The 19,619-nt window shown below is 34.6% G+C and overlaps 1 protein-coding gene across 1 annotated transcript; it reads left to right on the top strand.

Annotated features, from left to right (window-relative positions):
* Positions 1 to 12,393: 12,393 nt before the first annotated feature.
* On the top strand, positions 12,394 to 15,030 carry LOC111438050. Its single transcript, XM_023076004.1, has 3 exons — positions 12,394 to 12,552; positions 13,953 to 14,224; positions 14,307 to 15,030. Exons 1-3 carry the CDS (start codon positions 12,394 to 12,396, stop codon positions 15,028 to 15,030), a joined length of 1,155 nt encoding a protein of 384 aa, XP_022931772.1.
* Positions 15,031 to 19,619: the final 4,589 nt, after the last annotated feature.

The raw sequence follows: 19,619 nt of genomic DNA, 5'->3' as shown, positions 1-19,619 counted from the left end.
AGAATTTTTTTTTTTTTTTTTTTTTTTTTTTTTGTAAAATTATTTAAAAGATAGCTGAAACATAAGTTCATACATTTATACTAATAATATATTAAAGTAGTGGTTATATATACCAATTTCAAACACAAAATAAGAAACGGACACAAAAGATAAACACAAAATGTAGTCCATGGCCCTCGCTCCAAAGTCCGCTTCCATTCGCTGACCAGCTCCTAGTTACTTGAAAAACAATGATAAAAATGGAGTGAATAAAAACTCAATAAATAGCCTACTTATAGGCTTTTAATTGTGATATTAAGGTAGGATATCCCTTCTTGTTATATTTTTAAGAACATAGTACTTAGGGGTCATATATCGTATACTGATCTTGAAAACTTTACCATAAAGTAATCTTTAATTCTCTCCACATGAATTTATGAGTGGTGCTGTTATAATCGTGTTATTCTGCTTGTAAATAGTGGTATAGGGCATCTTATTTAGGTGATGGAAAAGGTAAACCCATGATAAGATCCAGCTTATGATGCATATTGCAAGGCCTCCTACCTAAAGAGGAATAGGGGCCTCATAGTATACATCATAATGGAAGAAAATGATTACTTAAGAGCATGGATCCTAGCAACTTATTTAGTATGTTATTCATGTAGTCGTAGATACTTTCTTGAATTATTTATGAACCTAGGTTTATACCTAACCTAAAGGTTAGGCTTTAAAGCTGGAAGGTTTTTCTTTAGAAAAATGCTAAAGAGTTGCCTAACATGGCATAATGAGTATGGAATCCTACTAGTGATTCGGTACCACCGTTATAGGATCATAAGTAGAGTTACATGGGTATCTTATTAGTCCTATAGTGGGGTGAAATGTAGGAGGGGTATTATGGCCATTTTACCCCATGTCTTGATTAAGCTACTTAATGTATTCCAATGACTTTCAATCTACACAACATCATCTAACATTATAGAATAAGGTCTAATATAAAATTTCATAGCATTTGGAGGTCATCTAGATAATGAACCGAAGGCTACTTACCTCTTGTACAGTGTTCGGGGCCTCGATTCTTGAGCTTTCAAAACTCGATTTCCTCCAAATTTTCTTGGGTAACTTTGAGTATAGTTTCTCGAACCATTATGAATTTTGTGATAATTGGCAAAGAAGGGATTCAATTTGATGAAAACCAAGGAGGGACAATATTGAACCAACCACGTTACCGTCTTCTTTCTCCCGCAAGGGTAGAAGATGCTGCATAACAGTGCCCTTCGTCTGAAATGGAGTCTGCCAGCCCCTTCTATGACATTTCTCCCCTTGATTCTTTCATGAAACTTAGTTGGAGTGTCAATGAAGAGTTTGGAATTGGTATCTCACTTGCTCGTGAACTACTACATAAGTTATAGGAATCCAAAGTTGAGGAAAAACTGTTTTCGTCGTCGAAGAAAACCCAAAAGTCGTTGTTATTGGGCAGGACGATCTAGGCTCTATTGAGCCACACCTTCTTCACCAAAAATCTCCCCTATACTTTACTGAAGCTAAAGGAATAACTCTAAGGAAAACGACTAGGCATGGTTGAGGCTAATTTCGAGTTTTCTTCCTCGGTCTACAACTCAACCCAAAACACGATTCTTCCTTCTATTCGGTAGCTCGATTCGGGGCGTATTAAACCTCAGCTACTTCATCAAACACACCTCATTTAGTACCCTCAAGCTAAATGATTTGTTAGTGAAGGAGGGATTTATTGAATAGTAGATGAGATGATTAAATTTTGAAGAGCAAGAATGCTCTATATATACACTAAGAATAGAAAAAGATATCTAGAAAATCTACCTTAAAAATCTGCATAAAATGTGGTAACAAACCAGTAAACAAATCAAAATAAAATCTAATCAAATCAAAAACTAAATTAAATAAAAAACTAGATCTAATTCCTAACGGAGATTTAATTAGATACTAACTGACAGCAATCTAAACAAATACGTGATCTTTAACACTCCTCCTTGTTTAGATGTTGTGAACTCCAAGCTTTTTTCTGAACACCCATCTTGCTCCAATTATTTTTCTGTTTAGAGGTCGATCAACCAACTCCCAGATTTTGTTTTTCTCGATCACTGAGAGCTCCTCCTCTGACAGGTGCATCATCAACCAAAGCATCTTGTCGTTCATCTTCAGACCCTTCTAGTCGTTTATCTTCAGACTCTTCTAACATGCAAACTTCAAATGGTGTGAGGACCTTCACATCTTTTGTTGAAATTCGACTTTGCAAGCACACAACAGTGTTTGCTGCTTTTCTCCAAAAACGTTTTGGAAGATCCTTCTTATGAAGCATGCGTCTCGTCATCTCCATTATGAATCTATTCCTCCTTTTACTAACGTCATTCTGTTGAGGAGTGTATGGTGCTGTCAATTGATGTTCAATTCCAGCCTTTAAACAAAATCTGTTAAAAGTTTCTAAAGTGTACTCCTTGCTATTATCTGACTTTATAGTCTGAATCAAGCATGCACCATCATTCTCAACTTTGGTTTTGAATTTCCAAAATCCACCCGCAACTTCTGACTTTTGCTTTAGCAAGAATATCCAACACATTCTTGTTAGTTCATTAATAAAAGCAATGTAATAAAGATTACCATTTAGTGATGGTGTTCGCTGAGGACCACAAAGATCAGCATGAACCAGTTGCAGCTTTTCAGAGCCTCTCCATGCCTGTTTAGGAAAGAGTTGCCTATGTTGCTTCCCAAAATTACAAGCACGGTAAGGAGACATGTCATCATCAATGTCAGTGAGTTCTTCTACCAGTTTCTTTGACTGTATCTGAAGCAAACCTCGATGATCAAAGTGCCCAAGTCTTTTGTGCCAAGTCCTAGTGGCACCAGCTCTAGATATAAAGGCCATCGGATTTAGAGCAAAGCTTTTTCCTTTCATTTTGACGTTGAACAAGTCTTTGCCACTAGCATCTTTGATCAAGCACCACTTATTCTCAAACAACACATTATAACCTTTATTAAGTAACTGACCAACGCTCAAGAGATTTTGATCAATTTTAGGCACAAATAAAACATCTGAAATAAATTTTGTACCTTCATAGCTTGTTATAGCTACTGTGTCTTTTCCCTTGACTTCCAAGTGTTCACCATTGCCAATCCTCACTCTCTTATCTTCGGTGTCTCTTAATTCCTCAAAAGACTCCCTGTCATATGTCATGTGATTTGTGCACCCACTGTCAATCAACCAGCTCTCGCTTGATTCTTTGCTTGAGGAAGAAGTGACCATAAACAATTGATCTTCTTCTTCTTCTTCTTCTTGATCAACGACCTGTGCATCTACTTCTTTCACCAGATCTTTGGCTTTGCAGATCACAGCTTCATGTCCAAGTTGATTGCATTTGGAGCAGAAGGAGTCAGGTCTTCTCCAACACTTGTATGGTGGATGACCTTTCTTCTCACAATGGCGGCAAGGTGGATAGGATTTTTTGAAACCTCCTCCTTTTGTCTTTTGATAATTGGCAGATGAATCTCCATACGTCAATTGATTTTTGAAATTTTTGTTGTTTTTATACCTGCGGCTGTCTTGATGCTCAACAAGTAAGGCGCCTTCAATCACCCCTTCTTGTCTCATAGACCTCCTTTGCTCTTGCGCTTGTAAAGCATTCAAGAGCTCTGTGAGAGAAATCTTTGACAAGTCTTTGGTGTTCTCCAGAGTAGCAATGGTGGCTTCAAACTTCTCTGGAAGAGTGACTAGCAGCTTTTCAATGATCCTGGAATCATTTAATACAGAACCAAGCAATCTCACCTTGTTGGCGATGCTGAGAAGTCTGTCAGAGTACTCTTTTACCGACTCTGACTCCTTCATCTTCTGCAACTCGAAATCCCTGATCAAATTCAGGACTTTCATTCCACGAATCCTCTCATCTCCTTCATATTCAGCCTTGAGATAATCCCAGATTTCTTTTGCTGTTTTGAGGGACATTATTCGCATGAAGATCATTTCAAATACATCGGCAAATAGGCAAGCTTTTGCCTTTGATTTCCTTGTCTTCTTTTCCTTCTGTAATTTGATTTGTGCTACAGTAGGATTTGTTGGAAGCGGAGGGACCTCGTAATCCTCTTCTATTGCTTCCCATAGATCCAAGGCCTCCAAATAAGTCTCCATACGAACTGCCCACATTTGATAATTGTCTCCATCGAAGACTGGTAGTGCAACAGCTGAAAAACTTGATTCTCCCATTTTGATCTCACAGATCCCTTAAGAAGATAGCTCTGATACCAATTGTTGGTGAAAGAGGGATTTATTGAATGGTAGATGAGATGATTAAATTTTGAAGAGCAAGAATGCTCTATATATACACCGAGAATAGAAAGAGATATCTAGAAAATCTACCTTAAAAATCTGCAGAAAATCTAGTAACAAACTAGTAAACAAATCAAAATAAAATCTAATCAAATCAAAAACTAAATTAAATAAAAAACTAGATTTAACTCCTAAGGGAGATTTAATTAGATACTAACTGACAGCAATCTAAACAAATACGTGATCTTTAACATGATTCATTAAATTTTGAGTATTAAGGGTCGTAAAAAAGGATTCGAGGTTTAACCCAAATCTTACCTAATATCAAATTTCCTTGATTACTCATGTTCATGAGGTTGTCTCTCTCGCGTCCTTCTTAAAAAATGATCATTAGGTGTGCAAAAATTGATTGCGGTAAGTCTCATCAGGTGAATACTTATGTAGCCTCGAATTGGATTTGTTCTCTCCTTTGAGCCTTCAATGGCGAAGAGAATTGGGGGAATAGGAGTGGGACATTCGAAGCTTCCTCCCTTTACCAAACTTATGGGTAATCTTACTTAGAAGGTGTAGAAATAAGTTTGAGGAGGAATGATGGACTGTAGCTCTCAAATTTGTGGTTAACCTGAGAACACGATGTCCAAAATCTAACCGCACGTAACTCTCGATTCAGGACTTGATTAGGCTCACTTCTTGTTCCAATTAGTTGCCCCTCATTCATGATTTATAGGTGGATGATCCACCACCATTGAAATGTCCAAAATTGTCATAATTCTATTTTGAGTTTTTTTGGATCTTCCTTTCGAATTATCTACTCAAATCATAGCCTTGTCGTCCTTAGTTCTAAATTCTAGCACTTGGATGGGTTATGGGTTAGTGTTATAGATTGTGTCCAATTTTGGAGGAGATCAAAAGGTTGACTTTCAGATTTGACAGATTTTGTGCATATGGTCATTGTGGAAACTCATATTCTTGCCGGAATGACATGTTTGTAATTATCCATATTTTTAAGGGCATTTTGGTAATTTGGCCATTTTATTATTTTAAATTATTTTTTTGAGGAACTTGAAATTCTTCCTTAATAAAATTTTAAAAATCGAAAATTTTGATAAAAATTAGAAAATTTTCATTCTCTTTTTTTCCCCCAATTTCTTCGTTCATTGCTTTCAAAACCTCCTGTAATCTAGTAAGGCCTGTACATGGCATCTTTTTGGAAGCATTTGAGTTACTTTATCGGCACACTGCTAGTGTTAAGGGTGTTAAGCTTTCCAATTCGTCTTTGACACCGAATTTTATTAAGTTTTTATGGACGTCTAGGTAGTTTAAATCTCATCCCACATTTCCAAGATAGATTTGCTCCTCGAGATTAATCTCATTTCTAGGAGCACTAAGGTAACCTCTAACTCATGATCCTAAGGTGCTCAGTCTACTAGAAACGTACTAACCTAGGTCAACGTGAAACCACCCTAGCTTTGGCGTCATATTCTTATTCTAACCATAAGCTCAATAAAAAGATACCATCCATCAATCACCTAGAGCACAAATCACAACATCTCATTCTCCTTTCTACCATAGTCGAAAGTATTAAAAACAACATACATCTCAAAATATCATTGTTGGGACATTTTTATAATTTCTATAACATGCCATGTATTTTTCTTAAAATTGTCCTTCTAAAGTCTTAATCATGCATATTCTAACAACATAAAGTAAAATATGCATAAATACTAGCACGTCAGCCGCTCCTATAAGTAACACTTGAAAGAAAGTCCAAATTGATACTTACATGGGTGACACATGTCTTCATGAGATAATTTTTTTTTCTTGAAATTTCTCTAGTGAGTCATAACACAAACGAAAATAAGGTCAGAATCGAAATCAGAGTAAAAGCAAATGAACGAAGGTTAAAACAGTGAAAAGAGCCAACCTCATGCGCCCTCACAAACAGGTACACGTACAAGTAATCCACACACTTGAGGGAGGAGTCAGGGTGTTAACATCACTCATACAGAACCAATTTGAATCTTAGGTACTCTAAGTACATTAATTTTAGTAAATTATTTAGCATGTCCAAAAGCATTAAAACTCAAGGAATTTAAGTACTATCTTTTGTAGTTCAAATTGAAGGGAATGAACTCTTCATCCACATGGCGGAAGCATTAGTAACCGTTTTGATTTTTATTATGAATTAAAACAAAAGCAATAAATACGAGAGTAAAAACTCTACCTTTATAAAAACCCTAGCTTGCAAGTCCTTGAAGTTATCCAACCATGCAAAAGCTCATTAACATTCCACGAGATCTTCCTTGCTATGACTCGAACCCAAGGTCAAAGCTTATGGAAGCCTCTGGAAAGAAAATCACTAAAGAATTGGAGAAGAATAATTTCGAGAATTCTCGTGAGATGTAATTTCATTCTCCAGAGAAAATGGGAGAGATTGTTGCATCTTTGGCTCAATCCAAAGGTCCTATTTATTTCATATATCTAATATATTAAATATTAACGTGACATTTCAATTTAAATTTATTTTCTCTTTTATATTTAATATATCTAATATATTAAATATGAATTTGATCTCTTCAAATTTTCTTTCAAATAAATGGAACATTTTAATATTACTTTGAGCTAGTGAGGAGACCTTATGAATCTACAGATTATAAGCTACATAAGCTACAATGATACAAAATTAATTAATTAAACTTAATTAATCAATTTCCATTCATTAACGGTATAGATCACTCCACTATAGATTTAAAGTTGCACTCTTATGCACGGTAGGACAAACTATGTCCATTAATATAATCATTACAAGCAAATCGATCCTTCACGAGTTGTTCATAATTACAGCTAGATCAAAAGTCCGTTTTATCCCTGTAATTACATCTTTCACCTTAAGTATCACTGATTCTCTAATGAACAATTTGTTTATGATCCAATCATAAACCAAGTCCCTCTCGGGCCAATAAGAGGGTGGGGCCTCATTGTTCAAGTCCCAAAATCATTACTTAAGAGAACAATTAATCTACTTTTCTTATATGGAAATGAGTGAATTCCATCCCATGATATTATGTTCCCAACTCCCTATTTGGTGAAGTCCCAAAATGGCAGGCATATTGAATCAGCTAAAAGAGTCATTCTCACCCATGTAAATTAAAGGACAAGTCCTCACAGGCAAGAGTTCATAACTCACTCAGGATTAAGATCGAGTCGCATATGATCATTATGTGAAATATTAATCTTCTCAATTAACGGATTTATAAAGAGAGATTAAATATTTCTTGGTCCAGTCTTATACAAACTCATTGTATAAAATACCTCTACTTACATGTCTCCACATGAACGATTTGGATCAAATCATTTGTAACGATTACAAAGTGGGCCGTATCAATAGTGTTACCAGGATAAGACACCCTACCTTATTCATATACTATAGACTCTTTAGGTTATTACTTGAACACGATACTCTTGTATGTCAACCACATGCTGTTCAAGATTACATTAATAACCTTGGATTTTCATACCATGGATAACAATTAAATTACAAATAAAATAATAAAAGTTATGGTTAAACAACTAAATAATTAATTACGAAGTTTTAAGGCATAAATCCCAACCCAAATTCCTTTCTTATATTAATTCCGTTTTCCTCACGAATCGGTTTCGAACCACCACTAGTGTCTTCCCTACTATTCTCCAGCCTTAGAACAAGATTGTGGAAACCCGTGAGTAACTTAAACTTGGAAAGAATTTAGTATATATGAAGAAATAGTTTTTTAGGGAGTTTTTCAAAATTTTTTCAAGAAACTTTCAAGGTACCTTTATTACTCCATTTATAGAGTCATATTTGCATGGTGATGCAAATTTGAGATTACCAAAGTTTGACACTCAAATTTGTGGGGTTATTCGTCAATCATACATGTTTGGTTAAACCATATATTGACATTCAATATTCCACTCACTTAAACATGGATTTTTTCATTCAAGTCAACCTTTTAACTTTCTTTATTTTAATTCAATAATTAATTTTAAATTAAAATAATATTAAAAGATTAATTAAAAAATTTAATTAATATTTATCACATATTGATTTTGAATCTCTATTCATAATTATTATATTTAAATCTACTAAACAAAATGCGGTTAAATATGTCGTATATATTTAGCGCATATCCCCTAATTTGAATTTGAACACTTTGAACTCACTCGTCACACTTTTCTAAGGTTTAGTTCGATATGAGCTAGCAGGGGGACCTAATGAACCTACAGATCATGGCTCCAATGATCCGAGATTAACTAGCTAAACTCATTAACCAACATTCGTTAACTACTAGGACACTCCACTGTATCCTAGTAGTTACACTCCCTTCACTATAGATGTATTTCTGTCCATTTGATATCACCATGATTAGTAAGTCGATTCTTCACAAGTGTTCGTAACTAGAGCTAGGTCAATTTACCGTTTTACTACTGAAGTTACATCTTGTTCCATAAGTCCCACTGATCCTCTAATGAACAATTGGTTTGTGGTCCAACCACTAAACTGAATCCCTCTTGGGCCAATGAGAGGGTGGAGCCCCTTGTTCAAGATCTAGAGTCATTACTTAAGAGAACCTCTCTATTATCCCTAAAAGCAGGTAGGAGCGAATTCTATCTTGCACCTCAAGTTCCCAACTATTCACCCAATCTTACCCCTGAAATGAGAGGCTTATTGAGTCGGAAAACTCGGGCCACTCTTACCCATGCAAATCTAAGGATAATTTCGAATAAACAGGAGTTCATAGTTAGCTCAGGATTAAGATCGAGTTACCTAGGTCATCGAATGAAAAAATCAGTCTCAACAGTAAACGACATTATAAAATGAGAGTGACTTTCTTCATGGTCTGATCTTATACAATACTCCTTGCACAGGATGCCCCCACTCTCATGTCTCCACATGTACAGTTTAGTGATCACATTGTTTATATCATATACAAAAGTGGGTCGCATCCATAGTGTCCCCAGGATAAGATACTCAGCCTTATCCAAGTAGTATAGATCATTTTGACTCTATACTTGAACTCGATCCACTTTTAGGTCTCTACATATAGTTCAAGTATTCATACTATAGCCAGAGTATTCTTAGTTTATTGGATTTAGATTAATGATCGTGAAATTCGCTTAATTCAATAACAATCTTTATTGAATAAATATCAATAATAACTTTATTTCAAATAGAATATGTTTTTATTTACAAATTATGAGTTTTAGGATATAAGACCGAATAAGGAGTACCTATGTCCTTAGTTTGACATGTGGCACATGATAACTTGTCACTTTGACCCCACATTCTTGGGTTCAGACCTATACATGACCTTGTCCTTGCTTGATGCGATCGCTTCCTGACTTGTGTCAACTTCTTCCTCGCACCCACATCAAATACAAATTTTCGCTATTTTTTCCATAAATTTTTTTCATCCCAACTTGTCACTTCGACCCCACAGTCCCGTGTTAAAACCTCTCGGGAAGTTTTTCAAACAATTTTTGGCATGCATCTTCTCGTTGTCTGACATGTGTCTACTCCCCAACAGGCAAAGTTCATCCTTCCTTTTGCTTGACACATGACCCTCTCCTTGCCTAATGCGATCGCCGTCTCCTTGCCTAGTGCGATCGCCGCCTGACGTGTGTCAGTTCACAAAATTTTATTTTTACTTTAAATGTTAGATTTATGGTAAACCTACTTGTATGTTTAGCCGTAGTTTTACGTGCCAATTATATGATTTACATTGTATGTTGGAGTCATGTTAGTTTATTAATGGGGAGATCATAGGTATATAATGTTACGTTATAGAGTTTGGTGCTTGTTTATAGCATGCTCAATAATAATATATATTAAAGTTATATATCATAAATAAGATAGTTATATATATGTTTAAGGTAAATATAGTAAATTGAACCATCCTCATTATACAATGTATTGATAATGCACCACTCTATACATAGTTGAAGTCATTAATATAAACATCTAACTAATATCTCTCCCTACATTTTCTCTCTCCTATTTTTTGAGTTCATCTATATCGAGTGTGTGTGTTGTGTGACTATAAACATATAAGCTGAAGGGAATAAACTCTTCATCTACGTAGCGGAAGCATTGAGAACCGTTTTGATTTTATTAAGAATTAAAAGAAAAGCAATAAATTCGAGAGTAAGAACTCTATAGAAACCCTAGTTTGCAACACTCCTTGAAGTATTTCAACCATGCAAAAGCTCTTCAACATTCCACGAAATCTTCCTTGCTATGACTCGAACACAAGGTCATGGCTCATGGGAGCCTCTTGAAAGAAAATCCCCTAAGGGATGAGAGAAAATAGTTTTGAGGATTTTTTGTAGATGTAATTTCATTTTCTAGAGAAAGTGGGAGAGATTCGTATGTTTTTGGCTCAACGACCTTTGGAGGATTTTTGCCAAATAATATATTTACATATTTAATATATTAGGATATAATATCTTATATAAATCATATTTAAATATTAGAAGATATCCTAATATATATTTAACTAATTTGAATCTCATTCAAATTTTAAATATATTTTTATGTAATGTATCAAAATACAGATTTGATATTTAAATGTATCAAATACAATAAATATATTTTTTTTAATATATCTAATATATTAAATATTAATTCAACACTTCAAATTATTATATTTTTCTCCATTTATATTTAATGTATCTAATATATTAAATATTATTTTGAACCCTTCAAATTAAATATATTTTATTTATTTATTTAGTATATCTAATATATTAAATATTAATTTAACATTTTAAATTAAATTTATTTTCTCTTTATATTAATATATCTAATATATTAAATATAAATTTGAATAGTTCAAATTTTCATTCAAATAAATGGAACAATTTAGTGTTATTATGAGCTAACAAGGGACCCTATAGACCTACCTATTATAAGCCCAATGATATAAAATTAATTAATTAAACTTTTTAATTAACCAATTTTCATTCATTAACTATAGGTCACTCCACTATAGATCTAAAATTGCATTCTTATGCACTGTAGGACAAGTTATGTCCATTGATATAATCATTACAGGCAAGTTTGTTCATAATTACAAACTAACTCAAAAGTCCGCTTTATCCCTGTAATTACATCTTTCACATTAAGTACCACCGATTCTCTAATAAACAATTTGTTTATGATCAAATCATAAACCAAGTCCCTTTTGGGCCAATGAGAGGGTGGGGTCCATTGCTCAAGTCCCGAAATCAGTATTATGTTCCCAAGTCTCCATTTGGTAAGTCCCCAAAATTGTAGGCATATTGAATCGGCTAAAAGAGTCATTCTCACCCATGTAAATTAAAGGACAAGCCCTCACAGGCACGTGTTCATAACTCACTTAAGATTAAAATCGAGTCGCATATGATCATCATGTAAAATATTATCTTCTCAATTAACAGATTTATAAAGAGAGATTAAATATTTCTAGGTAGTTTTATACAAATTCATTTTATAGGATACCCCCACTTACATCTCTCCACATGAACGATCTAGATCAAATCATTTGTAAAGATTACAAAGTGGGCCGTATCAATAATGTTACCAGGATATGACACCCAACCTTATCCATATACTATAGACTCTTTAAGTTATTACATGAACAAGATCCTCTTGTATGTCAACCACATACTGTCCAAAATTACATTAATAACCTTGAATTTTCATATCATGGATAACAATTAAATTACAAATAAAATAATAAAATTATTGTTAAAAACTAAATAATTAATTACCGGCATAAATCCAACATAAGTCATGGACACTATTTCCATTTGTATGAGATTTTTTGAGGAAACCAAAAGGAAAGCCGTAAAAACTTATGTTCAAAGTCGACAATATCATACCAATATAGAGGGTTGATGTTCCTACATTGCATTCAGATAATTTTTGTTTGTTCACGAAACACGTGCATTCGCTCTGCGTAATGCTGAAATGACCTTTATCATCCTTCAAAACATGTCATAGATGGTGAAAGGGACTTAAATTGGCATCGACCTCTATGTATTTATAGGTGCTACAATGAAGTTGTCATGCAAGAATACCAAGGTACGTTCCGTTGATGGAAATGGCCACCACTGACAAAAACAACTACTTTCGGTTGGTGATACCGAAGAATGTGATGAGACACGACCAGTGCAAGGTTTATTCGGTGAAGTCACAAGACAAGAGTTGCATTAAGCCATCGAATCTGAATGACGATGTGGATGGGGCAAAGTTGAAGCCTGTGAGGGCGCATTCATGGACGCCGAAAGAAACATTTTGTACATTACAATGTTCGATCATTAGGTTTTGAACCTACCTGTCCACATTGGACGTACGATGAGGTTAATATTGTAATAGTTAGAGCTTTTGAAGATATGATGTTTTGAATTATGGCTCTTTATTAGGTTCTTATGATATTATGGACAAAAACGTATAGTTTTATCAAACACGAGAAGAAAAAACATCAGCTTTCTAGAGAGAATTTACATTTTCCCTCCCCAGCTTCCTTTCTCCATCAATATAGTTATCATTATTTTTCTTCATTAATTAAAAGTTGTGACACTAATTCAAGTTTAGAGTAGGTCGCACGTTATTTAAGACTTTCAGTCGGTTTTAATCTCTCGTCTCTTTTCACAATTATGCCCGTCCTTACGCCAGAAAGTAACCGTTACTACAAAAAGAAAAAGAAAAACAATAATTATTAGATTTACTTGAGAGAAAAAAAAAATTAGAATGACCTTTACCATTCATGGAAAATTTAAGTGAGATAGATCTGATCAATAACGTATATATTAAATCTTCATTTTCTTTTATCATATTTTTTTTAGAAATCACAACCAATTATACTCATATTTTCGTTGAATTATTACAATGGTCGAACGTTGAGTTAGAAATTAAGCATTAATCATTTCTAGTAAATCACGTTAGATTAGTAATATTAGATTAAATTTTTGTCATATTAGTAATATTAAATTAAATTTTTATTCCTAGCCAAATGAATAGATTAAAGATAGAATGGTTTAACAAGGAAAGATTTGGAAACAGAGATCAACTAGAAATTTGGAATACATGAAAACAGAATTAAATTTGGAATACATGAAAACACAATTAAAATGCAACCCAAAGAAAAAAAAATTAGGGAATTAAATGTTGAGATATGATTAAAAGTATTCAAAATGAAGATATGATTTAGAGTAGTTAGATATGATTCAAATATTCAAACTACCAAGATTTTAGGAGATTGTTATTAGATTTGAGTTTATCTAGATTTCTATGATTTACTATTTCTGGTCCAGTGTATTAGCTATAAATACTTGTGTAACCCAAGATTTTAGGAGATTGTTATTAGATTTGAGTTTATCTAGATTTCTATGATTTACTATTTCTGGTCCAGTGTATTAGCTATAAATACTTGTGTAACCCTCTGAGCATTGAGTCCGTAGACAATAATAAAGCACGGTAGCTTTCATCTATTCCTATCCATTCCTATCTCTTTCACTATCCCACTTTCCAACAATTTTGGTATCAGAGCCAAGTTCGTTCGACACAAGGGCGAGTGATTATTTTCTTTTCCAAAACAAAAATGGCAGTAGCTGGTTTTTCTTTTTTGCACCGTTGTTGCCAATCTTTAATGGTGAGAAGTATGAGTGGTGGAGCATCAAGATGAAGACCTTGCTCAGATCGCAGGAGCTATGGGACTTGGTGGAGTACGGGTTCGTTGATATATCAGAACCCACAATTGAAGAAGAGGAGACACTAAGGGAAACCAAGAAAAATGATGTCAATGCTCTATTCATTATTCAGCAAGCAGTTCATGAGACTATCTTTTCACGAATTGCAGCAGCAACTACATCAAAGCAAGCATGGTCAATTCTACTGAAGGAGTTTGAGGGAGATTCAAAAGTCAAAATCACGTCTTAAATTGCAATCTTTAAGACGTGATTTTGAAACTCTGCTCATGATGAATGGCGAATCAATTGCTGATTTTTTGTCCAGAACAATGACAATAGTCAGTCCGATGCGTACCTATGGAGAGAAAATTTCAGACGAAACAATTGTTGCAAAGGTGTTGAGAAGCTTGACTCCAAAGTTTGACCATGTGGCGACTACCATAGAAGAAGCTACTAAGGATCTATCAATACTCTCCGTTGATGAACTGATGGGTTTGCTTCAGGCTCATGAGTCAAGAATCAATAAATCATCAGAAAGGAATGAAGAAAAGACACTACAAGTGGAGACAGACAACAACGAAGGCAACGAAAGAGAAAATATAGAAAAGGCACTACAAGTGGAGACAACCAACAACGAAGGCAACAAAAGAGAAAATATAGAAAAGGCACTACAAGTGGAGACAGCCAACAACGAAGGCAACGAAAAAGAAAATGTTTGTTTAGCAAGTAGAAGTTGTGGAAGAGAAGGATTTCGCAGCTTCCATGGCGATCGTGATAACAGGTGGAGAAGTGATGGACAGAGACAATTCAATGAACAAAGGAATGTCATACAATGTTACCATTGTAGAAGGTATGGTCACACAAAATATGATTGTTGGTATAAAAATCAACTAATGAATTTTGCAGTAGAGAATGGAGAAAAAGAAAAGTTGTTTATGGCATGCATGGATACGAATCCAAAAGAAAGTAACTTATGGTTTGTTGATAGCGGATGCTCGAACCATATGACAGACATCAAATCTTTATTCCAAGAGCTTGATGAGACGTAAAGAATCAAGGTGCAACTTGGAAATAAAAAAGAGATGCAAGTTAAGGAAAAAGACACGGTGAACGTCAAAACCAATCATGACCCTATGAATTATGAAGAAGCAACTGAAAAAGAAGACGGGAAGAAAGCCATGACAGTAGAGATGCAGTCCTTTAAGAAAGATGAAACATGGGATATGGTTGACCTACCAAACGAAAAGTTCTATGGAGATTTACAAGAAGAAGTTTATGTAACACCGCCAGAGGGATTCATAAAGAAAGACAAAGAAACAAAGGTATACAAGCTGAGACAAACATTGTACGGGTTAAAGCAGACATACTTACGAAGGCCTTGTCAGAAGAAAAGCTCTGTACTTACGTCTACAACTTTGAATCATGGGGGAGTGTTGAGATATGATTCAAAGTATTCAAAATGAAAATATGATTTAGAGTAGTTAGATATGATTAAAATATTCAAACTATCAAGATTTTAGGAGATTGTTATTAGATTTGAGTTTATCTAGATTTCTATGATTTACTATTTCTTGCCGAGTGTATTAGCTATAAATACTGGAATTGTGTAATACTATGAGCATTGAGTCAGTAGACAATAATAAAGCACTGCAGCTTTCATCTATTCCTATCCATTCCTATCTCTTTCACTATCCCTCTTTCCAACATTAAAAACCACAAACTAAAAGGCAAACGTAAATATAGAGGGTAAATACGGAGAGTAGTAAAACCGAGAATAACTTGAAATAGCGGTATCTACTTTTTTTTTTTTTTTTTTAATAAAACAATAACCATGAAAAATAAGATTTGTAATAAAAATATAATTATAGACATATAACATTTCAAGACCATTAACAATGGACCTATGTAAATTAAAGAAATACTTTTGTAGATTCCAAACTTGAAACGGATGTCATGGGCTCACATAGGTTGACTCGAATTTCAAAGGACAGAATCAAACTTTCATTAAGGATATATTTGTGATAACGACTTAAGCTAGCCAGGTAAGTGACCTTACTATTGTTGGGTTTTATGTCCTAAAACTCATAGTTTGTAAACGAAAAATATATTCTATTTTCAATAAAGTTATTATTGTTATTTATTCAGTAAAGATTGTTATCGAATAAAGTGAATTCTTACGATTATTAATCTAAATCCAATAAATTAAGAACACTCTGATTATAGTATGATTACTTGAACTATATGTAGAGACATAAGAGTGGATCAAGTTCAAGTATATAGTCAAAATGATCTATAGTATGGGGATAAGACTGAGTACCTTATCTTGGGGACACTATGGATGCGGCCCACTCTTGTATATGACATAAACAATGTGATCACTAAATTGTACATGTGGAGACATGTGAGTGGGGGTGTTCTATGCAATGAGTATTGCATAAGATCGGACCATGAAGAAAATCACTCTCACTTTATAATGTCGTTTACTGTTGAGACTGATTTTCTTTTCATTCGATGACCTAGGTAACTCGATTTTAATCCTGAGCTAACCATGAACTCCTGTTTATTTGGAATTATCCTTAGATTTGCATGGGTGAGAGTGGCTCGAGTTCGCCGACTCAATAGGCCCCCCATTTTAGGGATAAGACTGGGTGAATGGCTGGGGACGTGGGGTGCAAGATGGAATTCACTCCTACCCACTTTTAGGGATAGAAGAGAGGTAGGTCCCTTAAGCACTAACTCCAGGTCTTGAACAAGGTGCCCCACCCTCTCATTGGCCTGAGAGGGATTCGGTTTACTGGTTGGACCACAAACCAATTGTTCATTAGAGGACCAGTGAGACATAAGGAACAAGAAGTAACTTTAGGGGTAAAACGGTAAATTGACCCAACTCTAGTTACGAACAACCTGTGAAGAATCGACTTACTAATCATGGTTATATCAAATGGACAGAAATATATCTATAGTGAGGGGATTGCAACTACTAGGCTATAGTAGAGTGTCCTAGTAGTTAACGAGTGTTGTTGATTAGCAAGGTTAATGAGTTTAATCGATTAATCTTGGATCGTTGGAGCCCATGATCTATAGGTCCATTAGGTCCCTCTGCTAGCTCATATCGGACTAAACAATAGAATAGTGTGACGAGTGAGTTCGAAGTGTTTGAATTCAAATTAGGGAATATGCGCTACATATATACGATATATTTAACCGCATTTTTGTTTTATTTACGAATTAAACAAAAAGAGAGAATTTGAGATATTTAAATAAGTTTTAAATATTTTAATCAAATAAGTGTCGGAATTGATTGGGATTGGCTTTTGAGTTAATATTAAATATTAATTAAATAGTTTAATTAATCATTTAATATTACCTTAGTTTGAAATTAATTATTCAAATTAATTGTTGAATTAAAATGAAGAAAGTCAAAATGTTGACTTCATTCAATGGAAAAATACATGTCAGTGGAATTTTGAGGTGTCTGGTTTAACCAATATTGCATGCTTGCCAAATAAACCCCAAAAGTTTGAGTGGAATTTTGAGTGTCAAAATTTGGTTAACTCAAACATGCATGCTTGTCCCATAATCCCAAACATCTGAGTGGAATTTCGAGCGTCAAAATTTGGTGATCTCAAATTTGCATGAACATGCAAACATGACTCTATAAATAGAGTGATCATGGTGCATGAAAGGTCTTTTTGGTGGAAAACCTTGAGACAAACACTCTCTTCATATACAAAATCCCCCCCAAGTTTAGTCACTCACCAGATTCCACAATCCCGTTCTAAGGCCGGAGAATAGTGGAGAAGACACTAGTGGTGGTTCGAAACCGGTTCGTGAGGAAAAAGAAACTTGAGCGACAAAAGGTTAGTATCAAACTCATTGAGTTTTAATGCTTTTAAACATGTTAGCTAATTTACTATAATTGATGTACTTAGAGTGCCTAAGATCCAAATTACTTCCGCATGTGTTATATTAACACCTTCAAAAATCGTCATGGTTATATTCGATGTTGATACGTGCCCCGTGGTTCTGCACGTGTCATATATATTGATATGTGTGAATTGTCTGTGGATCGATATGCTTCTTGTATGTTATGTATACATTACAATAGGTGAATTGTATGATAAAATTACGGTACGATGTGTTCAAGGATATGTTTGAGATAGGATACGAGAAGGATGCTCAAAACGAAATGTAGCGATAGGAGTGAAATACGTTCATGAAACGTTAAGGTTAGGTTACATACCGGAGTGATATGGATAAGAGAGATTGATGGAAGAATACGGTTACGTTACGGGTAGAAAGGGATAGGTTTGTGATAGATTGATAGAACGATAGCGTTAGGATTGATAGAACGATAGCGTTAGGATACGTTCTTGTGATGATATGACTAAGGCACGTTCACGTAATGATATGTCTGTGATAGGTATAAGAACGTTAAGGCTGTGATAAGTTAGAGAACGATATGACTACAAAGTGTTTACGTTATGACTTGTTTATGATATGATACATTGTGATGCAATATGTCATGGTATGTTGTGTATATGATGAAATGTTATGTTAAAAGCATATAATGTTATGTTAGGTCTGTTAAATTGTGTGTATACAGCATGATATGAATGACATGAAATTACGATAAATGGCATGAAATATAACCCCGTTAGAATTATGTATGATTTGAGAACTGAAAAATAAGAAACGATATGATATGAATGATGAACGTGATGAAAAATGATATGATGTGTACATAATGCTAGCGGGGATGTATTAAAGGATAATGAAAATGGAAAAGTTTTGGGACCTCATGCACTTGGGGGATACCCCTATCCCATCACGAGGGTACGGACGCATATATCCAATGGCAGAACAACGATCGTTATGCTTTGCATAGCACTGCCGTGACGGTTACTTGTTCTAACGGGTGTCCGGCCTAAGGGGCTCCCAAAGTATGCCCACCGGATAAGAAAAGTGGCCCAACGGTGTGCGAACAAGCTGGTGAGCCCATACTCGCACGTATGGGCTATGTGTAGAGTGTATGATATGCGTCCAAAATTACCCGTTAGGACAGCACCGTAGGGAAAACGGAATGAAAGATAGGTCCCGTCATCTCATTGCATGTGATTGTTGCATTTAACCCCAATAGTGGAGTCACTAACTGAGTATTTCTTTAAATACTCAAGCCATGTGCTACTACATTTTTCACGTAAAGGTAAGGCATTCCTGTACAGCTGACGACGAAATCGCAACTCGAGACCATGGCACATGCATAGGACAATGGTATTTATTTTCTTAGACTTAGGCTAGTATAGGATGTTTTTAACTTAAATTCTTATTCATTTTATTTAGTCTTTTGTTGTGTCGGTTTAAAGATGTTTTCGAAACACGTAAGTCTATGGCTGTGTTTTAAGATAAAGGTTATGTTTTATGGAATTTAAATGAAGTGTTCCGCATTCAATGTTTATGGTACGTATACAGTAGCGATCTTAAATTAAGTAGAAAATTTCGAGTCGTTACATTTCCCATCACATTTCACTTTTACTCCAATGAAAAATGGATTAAATGATTCGAATAATCCACCCCAATGCTTTATAGTTACATAGAGTTCGTGGTTTAAGAATAGATGTTTTAGTTGAAAAAACTT

This window comes from Cucurbita moschata, unplaced genomic scaffold, assembly GCF_002738365.1.
Source record: "Cucurbita moschata cultivar Rifu unplaced genomic scaffold, Cmos_1.0 Cmo_Scf00070, whole genome shotgun sequence".
In the NCBI taxonomy this organism is placed as follows: Eukaryota; Viridiplantae; Streptophyta; class Magnoliopsida; order Cucurbitales; family Cucurbitaceae; genus Cucurbita; species Cucurbita moschata.
Note: the sequence above shows the minus strand (reverse complement) of the source record. Positions and strands in the feature narration are given on the sequence as shown.

Excerpts from the sequence above, each read along its gene's own strand:
- LOC111438050 (XM_023076004.1), top strand. The coding sequence starts at position 12,394 with ATGGCCACCACTGACAAAAACAACTACTTTCGGTTGGTGATACCGAAG. Across the intron at positions 12,553-13,952 it reads ATGGGGCAAAGTTGAAGCCT|TATGAGTGGTGGAGCATCAA; the intron begins GTGAGGGCGCAT and ends AATGGTGAGAAG. Across the intron at positions 14,225-14,306 it reads GATTCAAAAGTCAAAATCAC|AACAATGACAATAGTCAGTC; the intron begins GTCTTAAATTGC and ends TTTTTTGTCCAG.